Raw genomic sequence first — 18,687 nt, forward strand, 5'->3', positions numbered from 1 at the left:
CATATAGGAAAATGTCATCCTTTCTCTAGAGAACACTGACCATGAAGCTTCAAAGATTAGTTCTAAGAGATGCAACTTTGTGTTGAGTAGAGAGGAGAATACCTACTGAGCATGTTTGGTGATTTAGTAGAAGTCATCAGATTAAATAGTGTTGTATCTTAGCGTTAGAATGTAACATTGAACTGTTCATGTTCTGCATATTTATTTGTTGAGGGACGTGTATACAGGGTGAATTGAAATTTGCGTATTCGGGCGTCGCGGCGCGACTCCTTGCATGCCAGCAATAAAGAAAATGTCTCTCACAAAAGTTTGTCCTGCGAGTATATCTGGCAGAAAAAGGACGTTGAAGAGTGGCAATCTCAACACTGTAACCACATGTAGGGTAACTACCTCTGTCAGCACATGTTAGTCATGCTGTACAGTTGGGGCAGTGGATAGAGTTTTGGGTTAGCATGCAAGAGATCAAGAGGTCGATCCTGGGTTGAGGTGTATGTTTTTTTATTTCATAAATGCAGTCCAGGTGGTATGGTACCTGGCACCTTAAACGTCAACAACGATTGCAGCGGGTCCTTTTGAAATCGTTTGCACTTACATACTACGATCCTAAAAATGGACGAACAATCGTTTTAATTGGTCAGCTTTGAAAGACGCCCTTTCCACATCATGGGCGTGAATTTATTCACACCACTTCATCTACTAAATGTGATACTAGATGCAATAAAAAACATATGCCTCAACCCAGGATCGACCCCTCGACCTCTTGCATGCTAACCTAAAATTCTATCCACTGCCCCAACTGTACAGCATGACCGACATGTGCTGACAGAGGTAGTTACCCTACATGTGGTTACAGTGTTGAGATTGCCACTCTTCAACGTCCTTTTTCTGCCGGATATACTCGCAGGACAAACTTTTGTGAGAGACATTTCCTTTATTGCTGGTATGCGAGGAGTCGCGCCGCGACGCCCGAGTGCACGAATTTCAGTTCATCCTGTAGATAGAACACACACAACCCTCTCCAGCCAAAAAAAATTCCAATTGGAATCATTAACTTTCATGTTTTCTGTGAGCCTCTTTCATATTCTCCAATGATTCCACTTGGAGTCACTGTTTCATTTTCCTTATTTTTTCTAAAATTGTATGGAATTCTACATAGAAAATGTATTCATATTTATTTGAAGGGAATTTTCAATTATTTTCTTTTTCATGTCAAATATTTTGGACTGGAGAGGGATAAGTAAAGAAACAATAGGGATAACTTAGAGAAGCAGGGCATTCTTTGTTATATTCATCCAAGAAATCTTATGTGAAGAATGCCTATCCAATATAATTGAACATACTTTGCATCCAGATTGTAATATTATAATGTTTTGTATCTGCTCTTTAAAGTACTTGTGTTGAAAGATAGAGTATTAAAATATTTTACTTTTTCTTAGATGTGAAGCTTCCACTGTCAGTTAAATTATTGATTTCTTCTTCCAGGTTGAACCGTGTTATTGTTCTATGTTCGTTATCTATCGGTTGTTAATGTTTTGAATATATTGTAATATTTCTTTGTCGAGGCGACTGATGTACCCATACTCAGTCAGACGTAATCAATCTCCCCATGCAGGTAAAATCAATTACGAAGGTGGTCACTGTGCCTCACCTTAAATAGTTTCTCCTCCCTCTGGCTGTCATAATCCCCAGCAGGGCATACTGAAACATCTGGAGCATTCGTCGCGCTTGGCAGTCAGCTGGGAGTTACTGGTGTTGTTAGTTGACTTAAGGGTTAGTCCTGTATTTTTATACTCAGACCTGTATATTGGTAATCTGTGTGAAATTGCTGATTTTGTAGCTTTCCTCTAAATTCATACTGTTTGGGTATTTCTTAATTTGTACAGTCTCTTGGATTTTTCTTTCGAGACAGGGAATAGCTGCGAAAATCTTGGTTTTGTCATATTGAATTTTGTGTCTTATTTCAGAGGAATGCTTAGCTACAGCTGAAATTTCTGTGTCTTGGTTCTTGGTGTGGTAGATATGTTCTTTAAGGCAGGTAGAAATCAGACACTTTTGTTTTGCCTACGTAGCAGATATCACAGCTACATTCAATGCAGTAGACCAGAGTCCTATAATTCTAATATGGCTTTGACTGGTTGTAGATAATGAGTTAACTTCATGTGTGATTTGTAAATGGTTTTAATATCATATTTTCCCAGTCTCATCTGTCATATTTCTGATGTATGGAAGTATTATTGCTGTGTTCGGACAGGTCAGTTCCTCCTTCCCTGTGTTCTCTTCCACCGTGCCCTTTGTTCTATTTTTCTGAAAACTCATCGGATGTTGTGTACAGAGTATCCATTTCTTCTGAGGGTTCTAGTGAGGTGATTTTGCTCTTCTTCAAGGTGTTCTGCGTCTATCACTATGGCCCTATTAATTTGTGATGTTAGAACAGCTTGCCTTTATGATGGGTGATTGTGAGAAGGGGCACGCAGGGTGGGTGGGTTGGTTTCCTGTACACTGCATGGCTCAGTGTCCCATTTGACTAGGACATCCAGAAATGGTAGCTTTCTTCCTACCTTTATTTCCATGGTAAGCTGAATATTAGTTCAAAAACAATGAAGGTATTCATTAAACCATTTATATTTAGGTAACCACTTATAAGTGGATGTAAAGTATTGAACAGGTGGTTTAATAAATACCTTCATTGTTTTTGAACTATAACAATTTTCAATACGGATCAATAATGAGGTTTATAACTTCTAATGGTAAGCTGAATATTACTGTGAATGGAATTAAGATGGTCAGTTGGTATTTCAAATGAGATTTCTACGTACAGACAGCAGGGGCAACAATGGGATCACCGCTCTCTCTAGTAATTGCAAATGTGTATATGGAATAATTCGAACAGAAAGCCCCAGTCACATCAATCCTGAAACTTAAATGCTTTCTCCACTATGTGGACAACACATTAGTCATCTGGTCTCATGGGAGTAATAACTTGCAGATATTTCTGGACCATCTTGGCTCCATTCATGGGAACATAAGTACATAAAAAATATAAAAGTAGATATCGTGGAAGAAGAATTAAATAATATTTTGCTCCTTGTTTACATTTTTGCCTGAGAATTTATAGTATTAAAGTTGTCTGCACGCAATACGTTACAGGGAAATGTTTTCTTCTGCTGCTTTGCCTTGTGGAATGTAGAATTTATAAAATTAAATAATGTATGATTGGCACACTAGGACTTGAATATAAAAGACAATGGTGCAACATTGCTCATAAAATGGAAGGTACTCACATATTTTCCAGATTACAGTACCTTTGAGGCTAATAGTTGTGAATAAAGCATATTTTTAGATGAATGTGAGAATGCACGAGGGATGAATATTGAAGTGTTAAGTTGAGAAGGACTCAGATGAGAACAAAATACTTCTTAGAACAACATTGGGAGTTTGCAGTGATCTTCAAAGAACAGTTGCAGATTAAGTGAAATTTGTGAAGAAACTATGCAATTAGGAAGAAATGAGAATGATGGATCGTACCAATATAGCTGGTCCGTTATTGGACATTATAAATTTTCCAGCTAACTCATTCCTGGTTGCCAGTGTTTTGCCCTAGTGTGCTAAATTGGGCTCAATAGTTGGTAATAGCACACCTACCAAGACGCATAGTCCAATAATGGACCAACTATATTGGTATTATAAATTTACTCATTCGGGAAAATATTTCAGGTTCCCTATGGGAATCAACATCTACATCATCAAATGATAGATCAGTTCAGAAACAGTTCAGCAACATATTTCACAGGTACAAAATTAGCATTAATTCTAACAAGTACTAGTTCCCTACCTACTCATGTGGATGTATTTACTTTCTGTTTTTAATATAGGACTCTTATTTTTAAACATTTTATTTATTTTCAGCTGCAACCTGAATGCTGAAATTTTGTCTTGTGTTCTTGCATCTCGGGAGGTGGTTTCCTACATTTGGAACTGGATATACTAAAGATGTTCTTTGTATTAATTTTGAGTATATGATAATAGCCGTGTCAGCATGATCCTGCTGTGATGACTTTATTATGTGGCTTTTATTGCAGTAGAAGAGAGACATTGATCACATTAATCATCTCTTGTTTTTAAGATGGTTGTTTTTTAACTCTTATTATTCAGTTAAATTATTAAAGTTTTTCAAATTTGGTCAAAATTCCAATTCAGTTTTAAAAACTGGAGAGCAGTATAAAATGTTTAACTACCAGTTATATCTTTTTGTTGTAATAATGTATGTTCTTTATTATTTTGGCATCATTAAATAAGAGGAAAAGTATTTTAGAGAATGTGAGTGTCATTATGCATACATCTCTAAAACAACAGTCAAAATACACAACATTGCAAAGAAATAATTATATTCATGCATCTAAAATAATTTATTATTATTATTATTATTATTATTATTATTATTATTATTATTATTATTATTATTATTATTATTATTATTTCTGTACTGTTAATTTCATTTGACTTGTTTTCTTAAAGCAGTTACCCGTATTTTAATAAATTTAATTTTGAAAATGGGATAAATGTATTACAATATTAACAGTTAGTCTGGCAACACAAACTAAAGAGATAATACTCGCTGTGTTCAAGAAAATGTTCAAGAGTATCTGGTCCCTGATATCCCATTATAGATTGTATTTTTAGTATCTTACGATCTACTTTTCTATTCCCTAAGTACGCAAAGTTTTCGTACCTGACTTTCTGAATGTTTTCTCTCTTGGTTGATGTTAGCTTATTTATTTTGGGGCCTATGGCTTAAATGTACCTTTAACTCTTTCGTACAGGTTGCGTACTAAAGCGTGCTAGACTCACTCATTGTCTCCTGTGGTTTGCATAGTAGGCCATACTTGAGTTTGAAACTCAAATCATTTTCCTCTGCCATTTATGGGCTAAACATGTAACTTCTTGACAGCAGTTAATTCCCTTTGCTTCCTAGATACAACTGACCTTTACAGAATGCCCAAAAAAAAAAAAAAAAAAAACTTGTTTTTATAAGTTTCTTTTGAGGAAACGAGTGTGAAATATGTAGTGAGATATTGAAAGTTATGTGGAAGCAGTTGGCGCAGGAAATGAATATGAAGGAACTCAAAATACATTGGATGAGACGGCAAATGCTCATTCAGACACTGTCCCTGTTAAAATATTTACCTACTTGGAAAAATAATATTGTTTCAATCCTCTAGATAATTCTGTTTCAAACTATGGGCCTATACATAATTTTTCAGCTGGTGCCGATGAATTTGAATATTTTGAGGACGTCATTGGTGGCAGGTTTTTTTTTTCAAATTAGCTGAGGCTACTAAATTACAGGTGGCCTATAACAGATGAGTGGTTTGAAAATAGAGAGAGATTGGGAAGACATTGCACCTAAAGAAATGAAGGCATTTATAGGTATTCTAATTTATAAGGAGATATATATCAGTTGCCTGAGAAGAGATTTTCTTCCAGGCTTATTCAATGCAATATAGGTAGTTTGTAATTGTAGGTCAGAGAAGCAGTATGATTGGCTGTAAAAATACCTGACAGACCCCAAAAACGAAAAGAAGTTGGGGAATTTAGGGTGAAGTCTTGTGTACACTGCTTGACGAGGAAAAGAAGGGTCGCATCAATTGGAGCAAAACAGTCTTGTTTTTAAGAGCAAGCAATGTGACATTACCTTGCACAGTGTTGGCCACTTCTTGATGTATCATGACAAACTGGGGGGTTTGTGTGTGTAACTTTTTAATCTAATTGTATCATTTGTGAATAGGAATAGTCTTTTTTTCTTGTTGAAAAATTTGTAACAGATATCTGAAGTGTATTTTACAAAATAACTTAATTAGTGAAGGTACCCTGCAACTATCTCTGACGAGCAAATTATTACTCCAGGTTTTGTCAGATGGGTAATTAGAGAATGTGGGAAAGGGTTAAACAACAACAATCATTATTATTATTTATTCTTTAGCCAAAATTATGTTGAGAATCCAAAGGTCAGTCGGTTCTTTCTTGTGGTATATCAGCTGTTAATTCCTTTTGTTTAAATATAACATTTTTACTAATCAGATTTGATGCTTTGTCCAACCTTATTAGTCCTTCCAGTGCTGGTTAGATGAACACACGTTCATGTCAGAAATTAGTGTTGTAATTTAAAAAATAAAATCTGCATTCTTCATCACTTAGCAAAAATCCATCATTCTTAGTACAACCATAAACTGCTCTTTATAACTGTTGTTGTAATATCTTCAATGTCACTGTGAGATAAATTAATATGTTGGTTAATTGAAATCTAACAAACTTTGCATCTTGAGATAATTTTTTCCTAAGTAGGCTTTCCTTTGTTACATAATATTTTCATTGTTAATTATTCATTTGTTCATTAATTGGATTTACTCAGAAACTTCCAAAGGTATATACTTTGTAACTGGAAATAAGCATAGGTCTTCAGATGATGGAAAGCAATTGCATTGTCTTGAAGCTGTTTAATTTTTTACTATGCGTCTTCATTATGATGATAATTACTGAAAGCCTTAAAATATACCATATCTTTTTTCAAACTTACGTTCTGGCAAATGGACTTTTAGTGCTACTTGGCAAAATATAACCTAGATGATTGTAGACAAGTATGAGATTTTTTCTTTTGTATTAAATAAATTTAGGGGCACCTGAAAGTGGTAAATAAATTCATAAAAGTTGTTGTATAGTATAGCATGACATATTTGCACATATTTACATTTTATTACTTCATAATTTAAATTTTCTGTAGAAAAAATTATGATAATATAAACAAGTCATTCAGGAAGTGGAGGGTAGAGGGCAGAAACAGTTGTATTGACTACTTGATACATTCAGACCTTTCCTCAAGGCAGTCATGTTAGAAAGGTGATGAGGAGAACCTCATTCTCTTGAAAATGAAGAAGTAGGGTTATTGTGGTCAGTGTACATTACAATTAATGACTCTCTTCTACTGTGCTGTTAAGATTGCATTTATTGTTGTTTTGTTCCTCAGTATGATGTTTTATAAATTGTGGAGATATTATAAAAGCATGTATTTTGTATTGCATGTTTCTGTCAAAGATAATTTATGCCCAGTGGACAAACTCAGCACATTCACATATTCACACTATATGTATATTGTGGTTGGCAGGTTTCAGATCTAATATGATGTACATGTGGAGTAGATCAGTTCATAAACTCAATTGAACTAATGACTAGTCTGATATATTCATTAAATCATTGATAGTTGTAAGGAAAGGTGAATTTGTTTTAAAATACAGTTCTGTTTGTTCTAACAGTCAAAAAGTCATTTTAAGTCTTCTAACTTTTTGAAAAAAACCTTGAAACATTAAGAAAAAAATGCATGTATTTATATAAAACTGTATAAATATTGCCCTAAACTTCTGTATAATTTGAGAACTAGGTTTAATGTTGTTTTTTGCTATAAATCTCTGGTACAGCCTTTTTTTAAAGGTATTATTGTTGTTTCAATACACCTCTTTAAGAAGCTATGCTTGGCTATGCTTGGCCATTACTGAAAATTAACTTTTCTTGTATGTGAAAAGCTTAATTTTTCTTGAAATAGTACTTCTCGTCAAAGTTTAAACATTCTGGTGTGTAAAATTTGGTGGTTTAATTTAATTGGAAGCTGCCCTCATTAGCAGAGTATACTAAAAGCCTTAAATTGACATATGGATGATTAGAAATGGGGGAGATAAAATATTACAATAACATACTATGAACACAATAGCCCAAGAAATAAACAAATAAAACCTTAAAAATCACTGAACTGAGAAGCTAAATTCAAACTGTTTTAACAGTGATTAATCTCATGTTTTAATCCATATTTAAATCTGTTAATTTACAATAAGAAAGTTTTATTATGACCCACCTGTTCAATACATTATAATGTTGTCACATTTAAAATATCTTCATTAATTAGAAAGTTATGTGGGACATGTTTTGCTCCCTTACAGAGCATCATCAGCCAAATCTGAATCTCGAAGAATGGTTATGTTTGTAAATAATGACTTAAGAACTATTAAACCATTTTTCACAAACTTAAACTTACCCTACTAGAATATCATAAAATAGAGAATCTGTGGAGAATTCCTTAATAACATGGGCTTAATAGGCGAGATACATTAAAATTGTGGAAGAATGAGTTGTTCTAAAATATTTAAAACAAGTAGCATGTCTAAAATCTTAAAGACATGAAAATCAATCTTAAGAGCTAAATTTGAAGATTTTCTTTGCAATGAGATCTGGTAAAAAAGTTTTTTATCCCTTGAGGATAAGAGTCTATAAAGATTCAAAGATCTCGTCAATTTGATAATCAAACTTGTGACAGGATGAATGTTGGTCTTCATGAAATTTAAACACTTGTTGTCATTTGACCTTGGCGAATGCTGTTGAATTAATACGCTCTTGTTGACGTCATTGACCTACGTTGAAATAATGAATTTAATAAGGCATGATTGAAAGGGACATGAGTCACCACACAACCTCGGATAGCACCAAACTGACAAACAGCAATTGGAGGGACATACAACAAGATAAACTACCTAACAACTTTTAACTACGATCGTCGATTTACGTTAATTAAGGCCATGGCCACTTCCTTCCAACTCCTAGGCCTTTCCTATCCCATCGCCGTCATAAGACCTATCTGTGTCGGTGCGACGTAAAGCCACTAGCAAAAAACAAAAAAACACCGTGGATTTCCTCAAAGAAAGAATTTTCTTTCTTTCTCAGGGCTTCAACAGTCGGTGAACATACTCTGTGGTGTCTAGCATCATGCAGGTTCGATTCCAGCTCATTCCGGTGGTATTTGAAGGTCCTCAAATATACCAGCCTTGTGTCAGTAGATTTACGGGCATCTGAGCAATATCCCAAGACGTGACCAAGGGTGACCATCTTGAAATCTGCTTAGAATGGCTGTTACAGAACTTGCATTCTCTGACATTTTAATGACCTCTTTCCATTCTGTGCTTGTCAGGCACTCAGGTTTATTCATCAAGGAATTGGCTGTAGTACATTCATTGTACAGGATCACCTCGTTGCATTTCTGTGGTGGCAAACACCACGTCTTGAATTCCTGCTTGCAAAGTTGCTTCCCAACTCCAAAGATTGGTGTCTCCATTGTCTGATATCACTGTTTGCTGTAATGTTCAGCTTATCCAGGCACTGGTGCATCTCGAAGTCACAGTTCCTCATATTAGTGATGTATAGATCATTGACATTTTTGAGCTTTGGCAAGAGTTCATGTTCTGAAGGAAGGCTTCCATTTAGTTTTGAATAGGCCAAGTCCTCTATACTTCCTTTCAGAGTACAGCATATTGTCAAGTGTATCAAGTAGGCACTGTAGAATTTCTTTGAGGATGCACTTGATCACAATATCAGTATCATTTGGGAGGTCCATGGAAATCTTATTTAAAGGAATGCTCTGAAAATGGTACAGTGGAGACAGATTATCCAGCTTTCCGGACTTTATTTTTAAGAGTTTTTAAGTACCATGGTATATTATACAGCAGGGGTTTCCAATTTGTAAGGGCTCGAGGGCCATTTTGGAAACCTTAGTCATGTTCGCGGGCCGCACTTGAATAGGCCATTTTTCTTAAAATTCTGCAAATAGTACAGAAGCACCGTTATGAAATAATTTGCATAGTTCAATTGAAAGGAGGGTTTGATCATTTTAATTTCTTAAAACATTATTTTAAAATTGCATAAAAGAGTGAAATTTGTAGCAGGGCTGAGTGGCTGAGACGGTTGAGGCGCTGGCCTTCGGACCCCAGTTTGGCAGGTTCGATTCAGGTTCAGTCTGGTGGTATTTAAAGGTGCTCAAATACATCAGGCTCGTGTCGGTAGATTTACTGGCACATAAAAGAACTCCTACGGTACAAAATTTCGACACCTCGCGTCTCCGAAAACCATCAAAAGTGGTCAGTGGGACGCAAAAATAACAACATTGTTGCTTGAAATTTGGATTTTAAATGTTTTAAAATCAAAAATCATGTATTGAGAACAAGTGAATACTTGGAAAGAGGAACTAGTACTAAAGAATAATTAGTTTTGACTTGGGCCTATAAGGTGTATAAAAATTAGTGCGTTTTTGAACGAGCAATTAAATATTTTTGTGACTTTTCTTCACATTATTTCTTAGAGTGCTCTCGCGGGTCTCAAAAATCGTTTTGCCTTTTGGAAACCCCTGTTTTACAGTATTGTACTTTGCATGTATGGTAAAGTTTGGATTATTTAGCTTTGGTAATGATTACACATCCACCTGTGTGAATTACAGTACTATACAGTATGAGCATTAACAATTTTATATTTCCACTTTTTTATGCTGGTAAATTATATTGAAATTGTAACCTGATTGTATTCCAGAGCCAAAAGTTCACTCTCATTGGAGGATGGACCTATTTATTTAACAAATCTTTCTTTACAACAGATTCATTATAATCGCTATGCTATAATGTAAAAATTTACTCCCGGGCTGAGTAGCTCAGTCAGTAGAGTGCTGGAGCTCAAGTTAGTAGGTTCAATTCCAGCTCATTCTGGTGGTATTTGAAGGTCCTCAAATATACCAGCCTTGTGTCAGTAGATTTACGGGCACATAAACAACTCCTGTGGGAAAAAAATTCTGTCACATCTGCATCTCCAAAAGACGTAAAAGTAGTTAGTGGGACATAAAATCAATAACATTATTCAAAATTTAATAATACAAACATTTTAAAATTAGTTTCATGTTTGTAATGTCCCTAAATAATGTTTGTTTTAGTTGCTCAGTGTGTTTGTGAGTTAAACTGTTCTTTGTGCAAGCTGAAGTGTGAACAAGTTGTCAAAAAGAAAAAGGCCATTAAAAAAAGCGAAGAATGGTGTGCTTTCTTTGGAAACTAAATTGAAAGCTCTTAAGACTCATGGATGCTGAAAAATCTGGAATAATGTTGTCTAAAGAATTAAGGGTGGGGACAAGCAGCATGGAGGACTGGAAAAAAAAAAAAAAAAAAAAAAAGCCTTTTAAGGAAAGAGAAGTGGTGTTTTTTTAGCACTTCGACATGTAGAATGAAAGACAGAAAGACATCTGGCATGAGTTGGCCATGCGGTTAGGGGCATGCAGCTGTGAGCTTGTATTCAGAAGGTAGCGGGTTCAAACCCCACTGTCGGTAGTCCTGAAGATGGTTTCCCATTTGCACACCAGGGGGCTCTGCCTTCATTAAAGCCGCTTCCTTCCCACTCCTAGTCCTTCCCTGTCCCATCGTCACCACAAGATCTATCTGTGTCAGTGTAACATAAAGTAGTTTGGAAGAAGTGAGCATTGGAATGTGGAGGAAAGCAATGTTTTTTTGTGATTTTCACAGCAGAGAGAGAAAGAGGTGCCCATAACAGGACCACTTTTGCAGGAAAGAACCCTGAAATGTTGTGAAAAATTTAGGGAAAATACAATGTCTAATGAAAACCACTTCACAGCAAGTGTTGGTTGCTCAATCAGTGGAAAAGAAAATGAATAAAAAGTATGGCATAAGGCAAGTGGCAATTTATGGAGAGAAATTGTCAGAACAGCCAGAAGCAGCCAGTCAGTTCAAGGTAAATTTTCATAAATTCATTGATAAGGGATTGCCAACTGACTAGTTCTACAATTCGGATGAGACTGGGCTGGACTTTAAAATGCTACTAAAGCATAAGATTTAGCATGTAGTAATGCAAGTGGGACACACAAGTTTCTGCTGACTCTTAACTTGAAAATCAGGAAAAACTGAGAGCATTTTAAAAAGTAGACAAAAATTCCCTCCCATTGTGGTACACAAACCAAGCCGGTGCCTAGATGAACATGCATATATTTGGTACGTGGTTTATGACACAGTTTGTACCTCAGTAGAGAAATTTTTAGAGTCTAAAAATCTACCCAGAAAAGTTCTGCTCATTCTCGAAAATGCACCATCACACTGAGATGCAAAAAATCTTTGAGACAGCAAGATACTTGCAATGTTCTTACCGCCCAGTGTTACTTCTTTGTGTTAGACAATGGACCAAGGAGTCTTGGAATCTCTTAAGGGAAAGTACTGGTGGAAATCGTTCACCATTCTTATAACAGCAGTAGATGAAGGACAAGACTGATTGAAACTTTGAAACGAATGGACATGTTAGATGTGGTTTTGTATATTTCAGAAGGATGGGATGAGATTCAGCCAATTACTCTGGTTGGATCAGGGAAAAGCTAAAAATCTATAAAGTGAAAGCATTGCTGGTAAATTTACTGGGGAACGGGGACAATGTGAAATGAAGACATTGATTCGCATGATTCGCATAAAGGTCTTGAAATTCCTGGAAGGAGAACTTGCAAATGTACAAAAGCAGAGCAAGGAGACAGCTGTTGATCTAATTTTACTGAGGAGGTGGAGAAATATTACGTCAAGGAAAAGAATGCTGTACAAGATTCAAGCAAAAGCAACTAAGTTTTTCAAGCAACAGCGGGTCATACTACTGCCGAGAAATTTTGCATTTTTTAAATTAATTACAGAGTATGACCATAATTTAAAATTGTACATACAGTGCATTATGAATAAAAACTTGTTTATTATGTATGTAACATCTTTCTACATTACTGGGTTTATTACGTATGTAACATCTTTCTACATTACTGGGACCCTTTAAAAGTACATGATCAAAAATCGCATAGCGCCTTCACACTTTGAATTATCTGGATTGCCCTCGGGTTGTATAGTCCAGACAATTATGCTACTGTATATCGAAGTTGGCCAAATGAACGAGGAAGTCACATTAAACTTCTGACTATACTACAGAAAAGGTGAAGATGCATACAGATCTAAAGTTGTTTGAGTCATTCATAACGTGCCAAGCATAAAAATTCCATGCACAGTTAGTAAGAATAGCTTCCATGAGAAGAATTATTATTTGAAAGCCAGCAGTCTGTGATAAGGAGAAACAGTAGCTGGAATAAGATTTCTGAAAGGATTACTGAATTTCTTCCTTCTTGCTTTCAACAAATGGTAAAATCTCTCTGAACACTGAAGTACTGGGGATTCAAATAAAGTAGATAAGGTAAAGTGACTTTTCTTGCCTAGTGGGCAGTGGAGGCAAAGTTCTTACACCTTCCAACATAAAAAGTGATGTACTGAAAATTTTTGAAGTTTCCAAGTACACCAAAAGGAACTGGTTAATGCCTCGATGATTATTTACACTTCACTCATTAAAGAGTGCACCTCTATAATTTTAAAATGAATTTAATTTCATGTTTATGGGTTACTGTAGTCACGTCCTAATTTTTGAACCATGGGCAACGGCTGAGTCGCCTAGTAAGTAGTCCTGAGAGTCGGGATACCAGTTGCTATGGAGTGGGAGTGGGCATCTCGGACATATTTTGAGTCCTGGCCCTCCTTGTGCTCAGGCGGCTTGGACTATACAATTCACCGGTGGTCCATAACCCGTTAGAGGAAAGATCCTCACTTCGACTATGTGCAAGTAGGGTAGCATCCTGCTTCATGAATTTACCGAGCTCAGAACATTTTAAGCAAGCCTCGGACCTATGGGAGTAACGGAGTCCCACTCCCATTTGACAGGCGAGGGACTCCTTGAAAACAACTTGGCGAACGAAATGGAATTCGATGGGGAGCTATCAATATTAATGGGGCTTATGGAAGAAAGAAAGTAGAACTGGCTGAGTCAGCAAAGAGGATGCATCTGGATGTGCTAGGAGTAAGTGATATTCGGGTAAGGGGAGATAACGAGGAAGAGATAGGAGATTATAAAGTGTACTTGACGGGTGTTAGAAAGGGAAGGGCAGAGTCTGGGGTAGGGCTCTTTATGAGGAATACCATTGCACGCAACATAGTTTCTGTTAGGCACGTAAATGAGCGAATGATGTGGGTAGATTTGTCAGTTGGAGGAATTAGGACAAGAATTGTGTCCGTGTATTCACCATGTGAGGGTGCAGATGAGGATGAAGTTGACAAGTTTTAGCATTAAGTGACATCGTGGTCAGGGTCAACAGCAAGGATAGAATAGTGCTAATGGGCAATTTCAATGCAAGAGTTGGGAATAAAACTGAAGGATACAAAAGGGTGATTGGTAAATGTGGGGAAGATATGGAAGCTAATGGGAATGGGAAGCGTTTGCTGGACTTCTGTGCTAGTATGGGTTTAGCTGTTAAGAATACATTCTTCAAGCATAAGGCTATTCACCGCTACACATGGGAAAGTAGGGGTACCAGATCCATAATAGACTATATCTATGAAACAGACCACTATCTGATCTGTAGTGAACTAAGTATCTCTAGGCCTAGGGTAGAGAAAGTGAAATCTGTCTGCAAACGAATAAGGGTAGAAAATCTCCAGGATGAGGAAATTAGCCAGAAGTACATGGATATGAGTGGTGAGAAGTTTTGAACAGTAGATAGTAAGCAGGTTCAGGATATAGAAAAAGAATGGGTGGCATACAGGGATGCTGTAGTAGAAACAGCAAGAGAATGCCTAGAAACAATTGTCTATAAAGATGGGAAAAGGTGAACATCTTGGTGGAATGATGAAGTGAGAGCAGCTTGTAAACGTAAAAAGAAGGCTTATCAGAAATGGCTCCAAACAAGGGCCGATGCAGACAGGGCTTTGAATGTAGATGAAAGAAACAGAGCGAAACAAATAGTTATTGAATCCAAAAAGAAGTCGTGGGAAGATTTTGGTAACAACCTGGAAAGGCTAGGTCAAGCAGCAGGGAAACCTTTCTGGACAGTAATAAAGAATCTTAGGAAGGGGGGGAAAAAGGAAATGGACAGTGTTTTGAGTAATTCAGGTGAACTCATAGATCCCAGGGAATCACTGGAGAGGTGGAGGGAATATTTTGAACATCTTCTCAATGTAAAAGGAAATCATCCTGGTGGTGGTGTGAACAGCCAAGCTCATGGGGAGGAGGAAAATGATGTTGGTGAAATTATGCTTGAGGAAGTGGAAAGGATGGTAAATAAACTCCATTGTCGTAAGGCAGCAGGGATAGATTAAATTAGACCTGAAATTGTGAAGTATAGTGGGAAGGCAGGGATGAAATGGCTTCATAGAGTAGTAAAATTAGCGTGGAGTGTTGGTAAGGTACCTTCAGATTGGACAAAAGCAGTAATTGCACCTATCTATAAGCAAGGGAACAGGAAGGATTGCAACAACTATCGAGGTATCTCATTGATTAGTATACCAGGCAAAGTCTTCACTGGCATCTTGGAAGGGAGGGTGCGATCAGTCGTTGAGAGGAAGTTGGATGAAAACCAGTGTGGCTTCAGACCACAGAGAGGCTGTCAGGATCAGATTTTCAGTATGCGCTAGGTAATTGAAAAATGCTACGAGAGGAATAGGCAGTTATGTTTATGTTTCGTAGATCTAGAGAAAGCATATGACAGGGTACCGAGGGAAAAGATGTTCGCCATACTGGGGGACTATGGAATTAAAGGTAGATTATTAAAATCAATCAAAGGCATTTATGTTGACAATTGGGCTTCAGTGAGAATTGATGGTAGAATGAGTTCTTGGTTCAGGGTACTTACAAGGGTTAGACAAGGCTGTAATCTTTCACCTTTGCTGTTTGTAGTTTACATGGATCATCTGCTGAAAGGTATAAAAGGGGGGGATTCAATTAGGTGGAAATGTAGTAAGCAGTCTGGCCTATGCTGACGACTTGGTCTTAATGGCAGATTGTGCCGAAAGCCTGCAGTGTAATATCTTTGAACTTGAAAATAGGTGCAATGAGTATGGTATGAAAATTAGCCTCTCGAAGACTAAATTGATGTCAGTAGGTAAGAAATTCAACAGAATTGAATGTCAGATTGGTGATACAAAGCTAGAACAGGTCGATAATTTCAATTATTTAGGTTGTGTGTTCTCCCAGGATGGTAATATAGTAAGTGAGATTGAATCAAGGTTTCGTAAAGCTAATGCAGTGAGCTCGCAGTTGCGATCAACAGTATTCTGTAAGAAGGAAGTGAGCTCCCAGACGAAACTATCTGTACATCGGTCTGTTTTCAGACCAACTTTGCTTTACGGGAGCGAAAGCTGGGTGGACTCAGGATAAGTTAGAAGTAACAGACGTGAAAGTAGCAAGAAAGATTGCTGGTACAAACAGGTGGGAACAATGGCAGGATGGTACTCGGAATGAGGAGATAAAGGCTAATTTAGGAATGAACTCGATGGATGAAGCTGTACGCATAAACCGGCTTCGGTGGTGGGGTCATGTGAGGCGAATGGAGGAGGATAGGTTACCTAGGAAAATATTGGACTCTGCTATGGAGGGTAAGAGAAGTAGAGGTAGACCAAGACGACGATGGTTAGACTCAGTTTCTAACGATTTAAAGATAAGAGGTATAGAACTAAATGAGGCCACAACACTAATTGCAAATCGAGGATTGTGGCGACGTTTAGTAAATTCATAGAGGCTTGCAGACTGAACGCTGAAAGTCATAACAGTCTATAATGATTATGTATGTAATGTTTAATCTATAACACTCACTAAAAATTGCCCTGATGAACACTATATTTCTTATACAATAGAAATACTGAAGTTTATTAGTGAAATTTCTTATACAATAGAAATACTGAAGTTTATTAGTGAAGTGTGCATTAAACAAAATTATGTACTGTATATCAGAGAGAAAGGCAAGAAATATTTTATTTCACAAGACGCTAGCATGTTTCGAGATGTGCGAAGTTTGTTGCTGATTTGTTCATACAAGAGTCTCCTGAGTTTTTATATCGGGAAGTATACATTTGGGATGTGTGGTTCAAGAATAGTCATTTCGTCTTCTCTCCCTGGAGAACTATACCAGAGGAACTTCCTCTCCTCTGGACACTTAGCGAAGTTGACCAAGAACCATTACGAAAGAGGTGATTAGTTCTTTAAGTCCTTTAACCCAGGATTAAACTTCACTCTTGGGTTGGGAAGCCAGTACTTAACTAGCAGAGCTATTACAGTCCATATATATATATATATTTTTAATTTTTTTTTTTTAACCTGAACAATAGTGCACCATTTGCTGTCTCCAAGTAAATGTTTAAAGCACAATCTTAGGGGGATTGTTTCTGGGAAAATTCACACATTTTTACACAGTCAAACTAATTGATAGTTTGATACTCTCGTAAAAATGTTTTTACCATTTCTGAATTTTCTTGTGAATATCTAAAGTGATTTTTTCCTTTTTCTTGATGTGATACTGTTAAATATTAATTATCTCTCTCTTTTGACTGTTAATCAAGATATATTATAAAGTCCATTATATTGAAATCATTTTAATTATTTCCCTCTATTTTCTTCATAGAGGAACTGTTAAGTGGTTTCATACAAAATCAGGCTAGTCTGAATATTTGCCATAACTTTTAAGGAAGTATTCTAAAAGTAAAGGAGGTTCTTTTGTATTTCCTACAATGTACATATAGTGTGCTTTAACTGTGGACAGAGAGACGTGACCAGCTGCAAGGTATTTGATGTTGTTGTTCTGCCTTCTCAGGGGGACTTTTCGTTCAGTGGCCTGGGTGACAAGACCCACAGCACAGAATTCAGCAGTGGCAAGTCAGACAGTGAGTAGCATGCTTTATTTTCATATTTACTTTTGCTTGCACAGCAGTAGCGCATTAAGCTGCAGCGTTAGGAACTTACCAAACACTGCAGTTCTGTTTTATGACTGCCGCATTGCAACGATGGCTCAGATTTACTATGTGCTGTGAAACCCCTTTGAAAATACTGTTTAATGGGGGATCCAAGTAATGCGGCATGCTACTTGCAATAAAATGAAACATCTGAACGTTGATGCCTTTGTTTAACTTCCGTGGTATGTTGTCATTAAACAGAAATTTCTTTTCATGTTTTTTGGTGTAGATTGTCAAATCAAATATATTTATATTTCATTTTATGGTGAATAGGAGATATTGTTAAGTTATTGTAATTTCTTAACTACCCATATTGCAAACTACAGTGCAATCTTGTGTAAGAACAAACAAATCCATGGCGCATCAACCCATTAGGAGCCTTGGCCTGCCAAGAAAACTGGTGCCCATCCAGATGGCCCGCAGGAACTGCAGTGCCACGTATTCAGTGTGTCTATATACTCAGGCCTTTTGCTTTGTAACTGAGTCTGCTGCCTCTCATATCATGGAGCTTCTTTGTTGGTCTTACGAGGCTGAGTGAATCCCGTTCCAGCCCAGGAATTGAAGCCAGATTCTCTGGATGAGGGGCAAGCACACTACCCCTACATAAGGGACCTGGCTTTCATGTGTGAAAACACTTGAGACAATTTCTTGCTTACTCACAGTTATAAATCAACAATCATATATCTAAGAGTTAGAGTGAGGTTCATTCAGCTTCATGAAATCAACTGAGGAGCTATCCAGTTCAGAAGGCAGTGAACCCACTCAAGAAAGCTGAACAGTATGCCTAGGGAGTCATCACACTTGCTAAGTAACACTCCAAAATCTGTTGGCTATCTGAGTGAGCAGCTGTCATTTTGGTATGCCCAGAATCCCTGATAGGGTTTATAAACCTGGAGTTTAATTCTTCATAATTAAACAAGGTAATTTCACTGAAAATTTTAGGCTGTCACAAAGCGCAGTGTGGCTATTAGGGCAAATGTTTCACCCACTTGGACATTTTCACACAATAATTTTTTAAAATTTACTTATCAGTTTATAATAA

The 18,687-nt window shown here is 36.8% G+C and overlaps 1 protein-coding gene across 6 annotated transcripts in view; it reads left to right on the forward strand.

Moving 5' to 3' along the window:
- The window catches only part of Unc-115a (Uncoordinated 115a), a 475,062-nt gene that overhangs the window by 401,041 nt on the left and 55,334 nt on the right, over positions 1-18,687 (forward strand). For all 6 annotated transcript variants that reach the window (XM_068226596.1, XM_067142724.2, XM_067142725.2 and 3 more), the window contains one exon: positions 17,507-17,576. In XM_068226596.1, coding sequence (XP_068082697.1) covers positions 17,507-17,576 — 70 coding nt within the window. The remainder of the gene's footprint in view (positions 1-17,506; positions 17,577-18,687) is intronic.

The sequence above is a fragment of the Anabrus simplex genome, chromosome 3 (assembly GCF_040414725.1).
Source record: "Anabrus simplex isolate iqAnaSimp1 chromosome 3, ASM4041472v1, whole genome shotgun sequence".
In the NCBI taxonomy this organism is placed as follows: domain Eukaryota; kingdom Metazoa; phylum Arthropoda; class Insecta; order Orthoptera; family Tettigoniidae; genus Anabrus; species Anabrus simplex.